Source organism: Oncorhynchus masou, unplaced genomic scaffold, assembly GCF_036934945.1.
Source record: "Oncorhynchus masou masou isolate Uvic2021 unplaced genomic scaffold, UVic_Omas_1.1 unplaced_scaffold_643, whole genome shotgun sequence".
Classification (NCBI taxonomy): domain Eukaryota; kingdom Metazoa; phylum Chordata; class Actinopteri; order Salmoniformes; family Salmonidae; genus Oncorhynchus; species Oncorhynchus masou.
This window is the reverse complement of record NW_027012865.1, coordinates 205,513-218,896: the sequence shown is the minus strand read 5'-3', so window position 1 is coordinate 218,896 and position 13,384 is coordinate 205,513. Positions and strand designations below refer to the sequence as shown.

Genomic DNA, 13,384 nt, shown 5'->3' with positions numbered 1-13,384 from the left:
TTGTGAAGATGTTTAAAGCCGGATTTGGATACAAAAAGATTTCCCAAGCTTTAAACATCCCAAGGAGCACTGTGCAAGCGATAATATTGAAATGGAAGGAGTATCAAATCAAATCAAATTTATTTATATAGCCCTTCGTACATCAGCTGACATCTCAAAGTGCTGTACAGAAACCCAGCCTAAAACCCCAAACAGCAAGCAATGCAGGTGTAGAAGCACGGTGGTTAGGAAAAACTCCCTAGAAAGGCCAAAACCTAGGAAGAAACCTAGAGAGGAACCAGGCTATGTGGGGTGGCCAGTTCTCTTCTGGCTGTGCCGGGTGGAGATTATAACAGAACATGGCCAAGATGTTCAAATGTTCATAAATGACCAGCATGGTCGAATAATAATAAGGTAGAACAGCTGAAACTGGAGCAGCAGCACGGCCAGGTGGACTGGGGACAGCAAGGAGTCATCATGTCAGGTAGTCCTGGGGCATGGTCCTAGGGCTCAGGTCCTCCGAGAGAGAGAAAGAAAGAGAATTAGAGAGAGCATATGTGGGGTGGCCAGTCCTCTTCCGGCTGTGCCGGGTGGAGATTATAACAGAACATGGCCAAGATGTTCAAATGTTCATAAATGACCAGCATGGTCGAATAATAATAAGGTAGAACAGTTGAAACTGGAGCAGCAGCACGGCCAGGTGGACTGGGGACAGCAAGGAGTCATCATGTCAGGTAGTCCTGGGGCTGGGTCCTAGGGCTCAGGTCCTCCGAGAGAGAGGAGGAGAGAATTAGAGAACGCACACTTAGATTCACACAGGACACCGAATTGGACAGGAGAAGTACTCCAGATATAACAAACTGACCCCAGCCCCCCGACACATAAACTACTGCAGCATAAATACTGGAGGCTGAGACAGGAGGGGTCAGGAGACACTGGCCCCACCCGAGGACACCCCCGGACAGGGCCAAACAGGAAGGATATAACCCCACCCACTTTGCCAAAGCACAGCCCCCACACCACTAGAGGGATATCTTCAACCACCAACCTACCATCCTGAGACAAAGCTGAGTATAGCCCGCAAAGTTCTCCGCCATGGCACAACCCAAGGGGGGGTGCCAACCCAGACAGGATGACCACATCAGTGAATCAACCCACTCAGGTGACGCACCCCCTCCAGGGACGGCATGAGAGAGCCCCAGTAAGCCAGTGACTCAGCCCCTGTAATAGGGTTAGAGGCAGAGAATCCCAGTGGAAAGAGGGGAACCGGCCAGGCAGAGACAGCAAGGGCGGTTCGTTGCTCCAGAGCCTTTCCGTTCACCTTCCGACTCCAGGGCCAGACTACTCCAGGGCCAGACTACACTCAATCATATGACCCACTGAAGAGATGAGTCTTCAGTAAAGACTTAAAGGTTGAGACCGAGTTTGCGTCTCTGACATGGGTAGGCAGACCGTTCCATAAAAATGGAGCTCTATAGGAGAAAGCCCTGCCTCCAGCTGTTTGCTTAGAAATTCTAGGGACAATTAGGAGGCCTGCGTCTTGTGACCGTAGCGTACGTATGTACGGCAGGACCAAATCAGAGAGATAGGTAGGAGCAAGCCCATGTAATGCTTTGTAGGTTAGCAGTAAAACCTTGAAATCAGCCCTTGCTTTGACAGGAAGCCAGTGTAGGGAGGCTAGCACTGGAGTAATATGATCAAATTTTTTGGTTCTAGTCAGGATTCTAGCAGCCGTATTTAGCACTAACTGAAGTTTATTTAGTGCTTTATCCGGGTAGCCGGAAAGTAGAGCATTGCAATAGTCTAACCTAGAAGTGACAAAAGCATGGATTAATTTTTCTGCATCATTTTTGGACAGAAAGTTTCTGATTTTTGCAATGTTGCGTAGATGGAAAAAAGCTGTCCTTGAAATGGTCTTGATATGTTCTTCAAAAGAGAGATCAGGGTCCAGAGTAACGCCGAGGTCCTTCACAGTTTTATTTGAGACGACTGTACAACCATTAAGATTAATTGTCAGATTCAACAGAAGATCTCTTTGTTTCTTGGGACCTAGAACAAGCATCTCTGTTTTGTCCGAGTTTAAAAGTAGAAAGTTTGCTGCCATCCACTTCCTTATGTCTGAAACACATGCTTCTAGCAAGGGCAATTTTGGGGCTTCACCATGTTTCATTGAAATGTACAGCTGTGTGTCATCCGCATTGCAGTGAAAGTTAACATTATGTTTTCGAATAACATCCCCAAGAGGTAAAATATTTAGTGAAAACAATAGTGGTCCTAAAACGGAACCTTGAGGAACACCGAAATTTACAGTTGATTTGTCAGAGGACAAACCATTCACAGAGACAAACTGATCAGACCACTGCAAATATACCAAGACCTGGCCGTCCCTCTAAACTTTCAGCTCATACAAGGAGAAGACTGATCAGAGATGCAGCCAAGAGGCCCATGATCACTCTGGATGAACTGCAGAGATCTACAGCTGAGGTGGGAGACTCTGTCCATAGGACAACAATCAGTCGTATATTGCACAAATCTGGCCTTTATGGAAGAGTGGCAAGAAGAAAGCCATTTCTTAAAGATATCCATAAAACGTGTTGTTTAAAGTTTGCCACAAGCCACCTGGGAGACACACCAAACATGTGGAAGAAGGTGCTCTGGTCAGATGAAACCAAAATTGAACTTTTTGGCAACAATGCAAAACGTTATGTTTGGCGTAAAAGCAACACAGCTCATCACCCTGAACACACCATACCCACTGTCAAACATGGTGGTGGCAGCATCATGGTTTGGGCCTGCTTTTCTTCAGCAGGGACAGGGAAGATGGTTAAAATTGACGGGAAGATGGATGGAGCCAAATACAGGACCATTCTGTAAGAAAACCTGATGGAGTCTGCAAAAGACCTGAGACTTGTCTTCCAACAAGACAATGATCCAAAACATAAAGCAAAATCTACAATGTAATGGTTCAAAAATAAACATATCCAGGTGTTAGAATGGCCAAGTCAAAGTCCAGACCTGAATCCAATCGAGAATCTGTGGAAAGAACTGAAAACTGCTGTTCACAAATGCTCTCCATCCAACCTCACTGAGCTCAAGCTGTTTTGCAAGGAGGAATGGGAAAAAAATTCAGTCTCTCGATGTGCAAAACTGATAGAGACATACCCCAAGCGACTTACAGCTGTAATCGCAGCAAAAGGTGGCGCTACAAAGTATTAACTTAAGGGGGCCGAATAATTTTGCACGCCCAATTTTTCAGTTTTTGATTTGTTAAAAAAGTTTGAAATGTCCAATAAATGTCGTTCCACTTCATGATTGTGTCCCACTTGTTGTTGATTCTTCACAAAAAAATACAGTTTTATATATTTATCTTTGAAGCCTGAAATGTGGCAAAAGGTCGCAAAGTTCAAGGGGGCCGAATACTTTCGCAAGGCACTGTATATCTAAACATACCTGACCATATATCTATACATACTAGAGTCAAATTAACACAATGAACCTTTGGTTTTCAGATTTAAGAATGCTTTCTAAACCTACCAGTCTTGCAGTGGGATAAAGATTATTCTAATAAAGTGTCTTTGAGTTTTGTAAAATGCAAAAAAACACATTTAATCCCGATTAAAGGTGAGATTGGATTACCAAATCCTTATCCCTATACAGAGGATCAGAATCTCATGTTTTAGTTTCGAGAACATTTAATCCTATCCGATAGGGGAAATCCTAGCAGATAACTTTTAGAAAAATTGGGCAAGGATATAACAGGAACACAACCAAACAATCCCTTATCCCAGTGTCAATGAGGCTGAATGATAATTGCTAGTGGGTCCAGGGGTACAATAAGGCTGAATGATAATCACTAGTGAGTCCAGGGGTACAATAAGGCTGAATGATAATCACTAGTGAGTCCAGGGGTACAATAAGGCTGAATGATAATCACTAGTGAGTCCAGGGGTACAATAAGGCTGAATGATAATCACTAGTGGGTCCAGAGGTACAATAAGGCTGAATGATAATCACTAGTGAGTCCAGGGGTACAATAAGGCTGAATGATAATCACTCGTGAGTCCAGGGGCACAATAAGGCTGAATGATAATCACTCGTGAGTCCAGGGGCACAATAAGGCTATATAATAATCACTCGTGAGTCCAGGGGTACAATAAGGCTGAATGATAATCACTAGTGAGTCCAGGGGTACAATAAGGCTGAATGATAATCACTAGTGAGTCCAGGGGTACAATAAGGCTGAATGATAATAACTAGTGAGTCCAGAGGTACAATGAGGCTGAATGATAATCACTAGTGAGCCCAGGGGTACAATAAGGCTGAATGATAATCACTAGTGAGTCCAGCAGCACAATAAGGCTGAATGATAATCACTAGTGAGTCCAGGGGTACAATAAGGCTGAATGATAATCACTTGTGAGTCCAGGGGTACAATAAGGCTGAATGATAATCACTAGTGAGTCCAGCAGCACAATAAGGCTGAATGATAATCACTAGTGAGTCCAGGGGTACAATAAGGCTGAATGATAATCACTTGTGAGTCCAGGGGTACAATAAGGCTGAATGATAATCACTAGGGAGTCCAGGGGTACAATGAGGCTGAATGATAATCACTTGTGAGTCCAGGGGTACAATAAGGCTGAATGATAATCACTAGTGGGTCCAGAGGTACAATAAGGCTGAATGATAATCACTAGTGAGTCCAGGGGTACAATAAGGCTGAATGATAATCACTAGTGAGTCCAGGGGTACAATAAGGCTGAATGATAATCACTAGGGAGTCCAGGGGTACAATAAGGCTGAATGATAATCACTTGTGAGTCCAGGGGTACAATAAGGCTGAATGATAATCACTTGTGAGTCCAGGGGTACAATAAGGCTGAATGATAATCACTAGTGGGTCCAGGGGTACAATAAGGCTGAATGATAATCACTAGGGAGTCCAGGGGTACAATAAGGCTGAATGATAATCACTTGTGAGTCCAGGGGTACAATAAGGCTGAATGATAAGGCTGCTGAGTCCAGCAGGCCTGTCTACACTGGACAATGTGGTTGACAATATACTGATGTGTAAATATTCTCATTTTCATTGTCTGCAGCTGTATTGATGTCATTTATATGCTTGATATGTGTTTTATGTACATAAGAGGAAAGTTTTGGCTGTAAGAGGTAAGAGAAAACGTATTTGTTCATTTTTCAAATTATTTGTTATGGTTTTCTTTTTTTAGTGAATAACTGCTTTGCCAACTCCAGTCAGCAGATGGCGATGTAAGAAATTCAGTTGATGCTCCTTGTGTGACGTATAATTTAGTGGACGGAACGCTTCTTCAACAACAACTCGGCTACTGAGGCAGACATTTCCGTATCTAGCTCGTCAACATAAAACCGACCAATTCAAGCGTCTTTATCCGTATTTGTGTATATTAATCTGTGTTTTTAAAGCAATTTTGTTTGCATATCTCCTAGTTAAATTGTAAAATAGCTTGTTAGATTTACTAATTCGTTAAGATTGATGCTTAGCCTAGTACTAGGCTCGTCGCTAATTCTTGCTAGCTTTCATCCCCGACCTAGGAGTGAAGTTTAGTCCACTATCCTCGCTCGACCATGAGCTCACTAAGCTCCTCCCTCCCTGCTAAAGAAGAAGAGGTCGGGTGGACGGAGAAAGAAGATCTGAACATTGTCGTGAAAGAAGACGAGGAAGTGAAAGACGAGAAAGAGCCTTTTGGAGTGAAAGAGGAAGAGGGGATAGAGGCTGTCACCGTGGAAAAAGAGGAGGAGGTAGAAGCTTTCAGAATCAAAAAGGAGGAAGACGAGGCTATCACATTGAAAGAAGAGGAGGATGTTACCGTGAAAGACGAGAAAGAGCCTTTAGGAGTGAAACACGAAGATGGGATAGAGGCTGTCACAGTGGAAGAGGAGGAGAAAGAATCATTCAGAATGAAAAAGGAGGATGAGGAGGCTGTTATAGTGAAAGAAGAACCTTTTAGAGAGGAAGAGGATGCTGTCACATTGAAAGAAAACGATGAGTATTTCATAGTGAAAGAAGAGAAAGGACCTTTTGGAGTGAAAGACGAAGAGGAGACTGGAGATCTGATTAACACTAGTGAGTACTATCTCAAACAGGAGCACCAACTTTGCCATTGTTCAACTAATGTATGATTTTAATAAGAGGCATTCTACTGACGTTTTACACTTGAATATGTTATTCAGGGGTGCGTTCAGTACGAGAGAACAGTGTTCAGTGTTTAATTAAACTGTGTGATTGGTGTCCCGGAGATTGTGCTTTCAAATGGTCGGTCAGAAATGATTGGTCAGAAATGATTGGTCAGAAATGATTGGTCAGAAATGTGCCTTTAAAAAAATATATATATACAACAAAATGTATATTTTTGATGTAAATGGCATGTTATAGAAGGGTCCAGACACTTGTTTTTGCGATTTCACTTGTTCTTGAGAAAATTACCCCAACCATTGATTAATTACCCCAACCATTGATTAATTACCCAACCATTGATTGGTTGATTAGGGATGGACACAGTTATTTTAATATTCTTTACATTAAATAACCTTACACCCTCTGTGACATTTCTCCATGCAAGGATACAAGGATGGACCACGACAGTTTCACGAGTGACCCTGTAAAACATACATACCGGTAGCCGACACACTTTTCATACATTTTGCTTCTTCTTGTCAGCCAATCAAAGCAGCTCTACAGTCAGAGACTCTATGAGAATTACAATTACGGAATGAAGTTGGTTAAATGACAAAGAGTCGGCTACAATTATCAACCAACAGGCTGTCAGTATCGTGATGCAGGTCTTTAGATGTTGGACACATCAACTTTATCCGCGTTATATTCCATTTTGTTTTGCGACTCGAGCGATACCTCTCCGTCCATTCTACAGGTAACTGCCAAAATATCGGAAACACTTGATGAAATGAGAGATACAAAGTGCACTTTAAATGCAAAAGTATGTGGACACCCCTTCAAATGAGTGGATTCTGATATTTCAGCCTCACCTTTTGCTGACAGGTGTATAAAATCGAGCACACAGCCATGCAATCTCCATAGACAAACATTGACAGTAGAATGGTCTTACTGAAGAGCTCAGTGACTTTCAACGTGGCACCGTCATAGGATGCCACCTTTCTATCAAGTCAGTTCATCAAATGTCTGTCTTGTTAGAGCTTCCCCGGTCAACTGGAAGTGCTTGTTATTGTGACGTGGAAACGTCTAGGAGCAACAACGGCTCAGCCGCGAGTGGTAGGCCACACAAGCTCACAGAAAGGATCGCCGAGTGTTGTAGTGTGTAAAAATCCGCTGTCCTCGGTTCCAACACTCAATACAGAGTTCCAAACTTCCTCTGGATGCAACGTCAGCCTAAGAACTGTTTGTCGGGAGCTTCATGAAATGGGTTTCCGTGGCCAAACAGCTGCACACAAGCCCAAGATCACCATGCGCAATGGCAAACGTCGGCTGGAGTGGTGTAAAGCTCGTCGCCATGGGACTATTACCAAATAAGATTGAGGTCAGAGAAGAGTTGATATCGCAAATGTTTTTCAATCCAATGAAACTTGATTTTCCCCAAATTGTTTTTTGTAGCAGAAAAGGTATGTCGGTGCCCTCACTAGGAATTTATGCACCTGTTTGGTGCATAAATGTTCAGATATACAATGGGGTCCGAAATGATTGACTCTTGATCAAGACGAGTAAAAAAAGATTGTAAAATAAATACAGATATTGAGCTATATTGTGTGCTAAAAAAAAGGGAAATTATATTATATATATACACAATTGTTCGGAGAAAGATAAATGATTGAATCCCATGTTTTCAGTACCTTTCAATACCTCACCTTAAGAGGAAAACAGCGCTGAGACGTTTTTCTAAAATGATTTATGTGATCGTCGAAGATCCTTTCCAATGTGTTCAACAGTCTTCAGTTTGAAGGGATAGTGTTATCCGTGTTATCCGTGTTGGCTGTGTTGGCTAGCTCCTCCGAACAGTGTCCTGACGAGAGAGCACATTTTCTATGCCAGGCAAAATCACCCATCATTAGCTTATTGTTATGGATGTAAACAAATAAATGTCACAAGAAAACATCTTAAACAAACGCAAATGCAGCTACTTTGTTGTCATTCTGTTTGACGTGACCGTGTTAGCCATAGTTGGCTAGCTCGCAAGGGATAAGAACGTTGCCAGCTAGCCAGCAAATGAACGACCGCGTTGCATCCATAGATAGACAACTAAAAGAAGTGGGTCGCGTCTCCCGGCAATTTAACCGATAGAATGAATGACCATTCGGCTTGTCTAGCAGCCATAGATTTGTGTCGGGATTAAAGCTCATGGAAGGATTAAACAGACAACCCCCCCAGACAACCCGGTGAAGGATGAAACAAGAAACTGTTATGGCCAGAGTATTTAAGGATCAGATTTGACTCCTCAAAGTAAGTGCTGTAGTTCAGTTTGAACAAATACAATAGATCTGTCCACTGGTATCTGTTACCAGGACAACCAGCAGAGTTCTGTTAGTTGACAGGAAGATAGAGTAGTGGATATGGATGTTATGAATATCATAACACTGAAAAAGGATTCTGCCAATGAAAAGAGAGAAACCAATAGACCATATAAAACCTTGATGAAAGTTAGATTTAGAGAGAAACCAATAGACCATATAAAACCTTGATGAAAGTTAGCTTTAGAGAGAAACCAATAGACCATATAAAACCTTGATGAAAGTTAGCTTTAGAGAGAAACCAATAGACCATATAAAACCTTGATGAAAGTTAGCTTTAGAGAGAAACCAATAGACCATATAAAACCTCGATGAAAGTTAGCTTTAGAGAGAAACCAATATACCATGTAAAACCTTGATGAAAGTTAGCTTTAGAGAGAAACCAATAGACCATATAAAACCTTGATGAAAGTTAGCTTTAGAGAGAAACCAATAGACCATATAAAACCTTGATGAATGTTAGATTTAGAGAGAAACCAATAGACCATATAAAACCTTGATGAAAGTTAGCTTTAGAGAGAAACCAATAGACCATATAAAACCTTGATGAAAGTTAGCTTTAGAGAGAAACCAATAGACCATATAAAACCTTGATGAAAGTTAGCTTTAGAGAGAAAGTTTCAAAAGGATCCAATGTAAGGTGCCTGTTTTAACAAACATGATGGATGAAACAAGGGACTGTTATGGCCAGAGTATTTAGGTCTGCCCTCCCCTCAGGAGGGTGGCACAGTGTTACAACCTTGTAGAAGAGTCATTTCAGTCTCCCTGTGGATATATTTGTTTAATACAACTCTTAAATATAGGAGTTGTTCAGCTAATCTCTTGCATCCATCATAGCCTGAAGGAAGGGAGGAAGATTTCCTCCTGCTGTTCCGAAAACCAAGCACCAGGGAAGATGATGCATTTTATTGAGGGATCTTGTCTAGATTAAACCTTGTAGAAAGAGTTTTATCATGTCGAAGTTTCATTCAGGTCTTTCTGTTGAAACAAATACTCTGTTTGTCTTTTTAGCAGGAGAGAGACCAGCCTCTCACCCTGACCGTGGGAAGAGTCCAGACCCAGAGACGACCAAACCAGCAAGACCATACCACTGTTCCCAGTGTGGAAAGAGATTTATTCAGTCATCGCATTTGAAAGAACATGAGAGAATACACACAGGAGAACAGCCATTCCAATGTTCCCAGTGTGGAAAGAGTTTTACAAATGTAGGGAACCTGAAAACACATGAGATGACACACACGGGAGAGAAGCCTTTCCACTGCTCCCAGTGTGGAAAAAGGTTTACCCAGTTAGGGAATTTGAAAACACATGAGATGACACACACAGGCGAGAAGCCTTATCACTGCTCCCATTGTGGAAAGAGTTTTAGACACTCAGGACATCTAAAAGTACATGAAAGAACACACACTGGAGAGAAGCCATACCAATGCTCCCAGTGTGGAAAGGGTTTTGGACACTCATGGCATCTTAAAGTACATGAAAGAACACACACGGGAGAGAAGCCATATCAATGCTCCCAGTGTGGAAAGGGTTTTGGACACTCAGGGCATCTAAAACTGCATGAAAGAACACACACGGGAGAGAAGCCATATCAATGCTCTCACTGTGGAAAGAGATTTATCCAGTCATTGCACCTGAAAGAGCATAAGAGAAAACACACAGGAGAGAAGCCTTTCCAATGTTCTCAGTGTGGAAAGAGTTTTATCCAGTCATCACATCTGAAAGAGCATAAGAGGATACACACAGGAGAGAAGCCATTCCAATGCTCTGAGTGTGGAAAGACTTTTAGCCAGATAGGGCAGCTGAAATATCATGAAAGAAAACATACAGGGGAGAAGCCTCATCACTGTTCCCAGTGTGGAAAGGGTTTCAGATACTCAGGGCATCTAAAAGTCCATGAAAGAACACACACTGGAGAGAAGCCCTATCAATGCTCCCAGTGTGGAAAGGATTTTAGACACTCCGGACATCTTAAAGATCATGAGAAAATACACACAGGAGAACAACCATTCCAATGCTCTCTGTGTGGAAAGAGTTTTACCCATTTAGGGAACCTGAAAATGCATGAGATGACACACACAGGAGAGAAGCCTTTTCACTGCTCCCAGTGTGTAAAAAGTTTTACCCAGTTAGGGAACTTGAAAACGCATGAGATGACACACACAGGAGAGAAGCCTTTCCACTGCTCCAAGTGTGACAAGGGTTTTAGAACCTCGGGGAACCTGAAAACGCATGAAATGTCACACACGGGAGAGAAGCCTTTCCGATGCTCCCAATGTGGAAAGACTTTTACCCAGTTAGCGAGCCTGAAAAGGCATGAAGGAACACACACGGGATAGAATCCTTTCCAGTGTTCTCAGTTTGGAAAGACATTTTCCTGGTCAGAAAGACACTGAAAATCACACGAGAGAAGAGAGACACTGTGGGTGGCAGAATTTGGGGTGAGCTGTTGTAACTTCTCCAGGTTGATGCTCTGTTCTGTGATGAACTGCATTTCATAAACTACTACGCCTATTACCTGTCTGCACCCTAACACATTGCTGCCAATACCGTCTGTAACTGTTGCATTAATTAAGTACTATTATCACCTTCCTCTATATGAGGGGACATGCAACTATCTGCATTTTTTGTTGTTCTTCCCTGACTATGATCAGTGAGACAGATCTCACTTGCTTGTATTTAAGATGTACTATTATCACACCTTAAATAGTCTCTGATCTTTGGGATTGATTGTGTTCTGACTTTATTATTTTTTTTGCAATGGGTTTCTTTGGTTTTTGGCCACATGAAATCAAATTGTATGAAAGCAACTCAAAAAAACAGGCCTACTTTGTTTGCCGGACCTTTACGTCACCAAGCAACAAATAAATAAAAACGGGAACATATTTAAAATGTATTTTACTTTGATTCATTTTGTCATTTGTATTTGATTTAGTTAATTTATGTAGAAGTTATCAAGTTAAACGTGTATGGAAATGTCACAACGTTGTTATGACATCAATGGTTGACTGGGAAACCCAGACGCGAGCTGCCCAGTGACGAGAGCCTACCAGACGAGCTAAATGCCTTTTTATGCTCGCTTTGAGGCAAGCAACACTGAAGCATGCACGAGAGCACCAGCTGTTCTGGATGTCTGAGTGATAACCCTCTCGGTAGCCGATGTGAGCAAGACCTGTGAACAGGTCAACATTCACAAAGCCACGGGGCCAGACGAATTACAAGGACGTGTACGCAAAGCATGTGCGGACCAACTTGCAAGTGTCTTCACTGACATTTTCAACCTCTTCCTGACCCGAGTCTGTAATACCTACATGTTTCAAGCAGACCACCATCGTCCCTGTGCCCAAGGAAGCGAAGGTAACCTTCCTAAATGATTACCACCCGTAGCACTCACGTTGGTAACCATGAAGTGCTTTGAAAGGCTGGCCATGGCTCACATCAACAGCATCCTCCCAGATACCCTAGACCCACTCCAATTCGCATATCGCCCAAACAGATCCATAGATAATGCAATCTCAATCGCCCTCCACACTGCCCTTTCCCACCTGGACAAAAGGAACACCTATGTGAGAATGCTGTTCATTGACTATAGCTCAGCGTTCAACACCATAGTGCCCACAAAGCTCATCTCTAAGCTATGGACCCTGGGATTAAATATTAAATACCTATATATAGATTAATAATAATAATAATTAATAGGTTAAATACCTCTCTCTGCAACTGGATCCTTGACTTCCTGACGGGCCGCCCACAGGTGGTAAGGGCAGGCAACAACACGTCTGCCATGCTGATCCTTAACTCTGGGGCCCCTCAGGGTTGTGTATTTAGTCCCCTCCTGTACTCCCTGTTCACCCACAACTGCTTGGCCAAACACGACTCCAACACCATCATTAAGTTTGCTGATGACACAACAGTGGTAGGCCTGATCACCGACAACGATGAGACAGCCTATAGGGAGGAAGTCAGAGACCTGGCAGTGTGGTGCCAGGACAACAACCTCTCAACTGCGACCTGGCCAAGATAAAGCAAAGCAGTGCACCAAAAACAAGGACACAGAGTTACACATGGAATAAACTAAATGTACAGTCAATAACACAATAGAAAAGTCTATATACAGTGTGTGCAAATGAGGTAAGATTAGGGAAGTAAGGCAATAAGGGCACTAAATAGGTTATGGGTAAGATGACATCAGTAGTACTACTTAGGAGGTGAGTGAAGCCTGATAGGAACTGAGAGGAACTGGAAAACGCCAAGTAGAGCTACAGTTTAGTACCGTTTTCATTTGGATTTACGTTACCTGCTACTTCATCATCTTTTGTACCTTTTTAAAGGCGACCATTTTTTCATATCCGTTGGAATCTGTTATACCTCACCTGGATTACAGTTCTTTCTTTTACCACCATCCAGGAATCTGTTATACCTCACCTGGATTACAGTTATTTCTTTTACCACCATCCAGGAATCTGATATACCTCACCTGGATTACAGTTATTTCTTTTACCACCATCCAGGAATATGTTATACCTCACCTGGATTACAGTTATTTCACCACTTACCATCCAGGAATCTGTTATATCTCACCTGGATTACAGTTCTTTCTTTCACCACTTACCATCCAGGAATCTGTTATACCTCACCTGGATTACAGTTATTTCTTTTACCACCATCCAGGAATCTGTTATACCTTACCTGGATTACAGTTCTTTCTTTCACCACTATCCAGGAATATGTTATACCTCACCTGGATTACAGTTCTTTCTTTCACCACCATCCAGGAATATGTTATACCTCACCTGGATTACAGTTCTTTCTTTCACCACCATCCAGGAATCTGTTATACCTCACCTGGATTACAGTTATTTCTTTCACCACCATCCAGGAATTTGTT

At 42.4% G+C, this 13,384-nt stretch overlaps 1 protein-coding gene across 1 annotated transcript; it reads left to right on the top strand.

The window, feature by feature from the left end:
- The first annotated feature begins 5,364 nt into the window (after positions 1-5,364).
- Positions 5,365-11,348, top strand: LOC135536613 (gastrula zinc finger protein XlCGF57.1-like). The gene is made up of 2 exons (XM_064962900.1): positions 5,365-6,082; positions 9,508-11,348. The coding sequence occupies exons 1-2, from the start codon at positions 5,584-5,586 to the stop codon at positions 10,833-10,835; spliced, it is 1,827 nt and encodes a 608-aa protein (XP_064818972.1). The 5' UTR covers positions 5,365-5,583; the 3' UTR covers positions 10,836-11,348.
- The last annotated feature ends 2,036 nt before the right edge of the window (positions 11,349-13,384 follow it).

Bases quoted from the DNA above. Each gene is read 5' to 3' on its own strand.
- LOC135536613 (XM_064962900.1), top strand. From the start codon at position 5,584: ATGAGCTCACTAAGCTCCTCCCTCCCTGCTAAAGAAGAAGAGGTCGGG. The intron at 6,083-9,507 runs GTGAGTACTATC...TTGTCTTTTTAG, and splicing joins TGGAGATCTGATTAACACTA to CAGGAGAGAGACCAGCCTCT.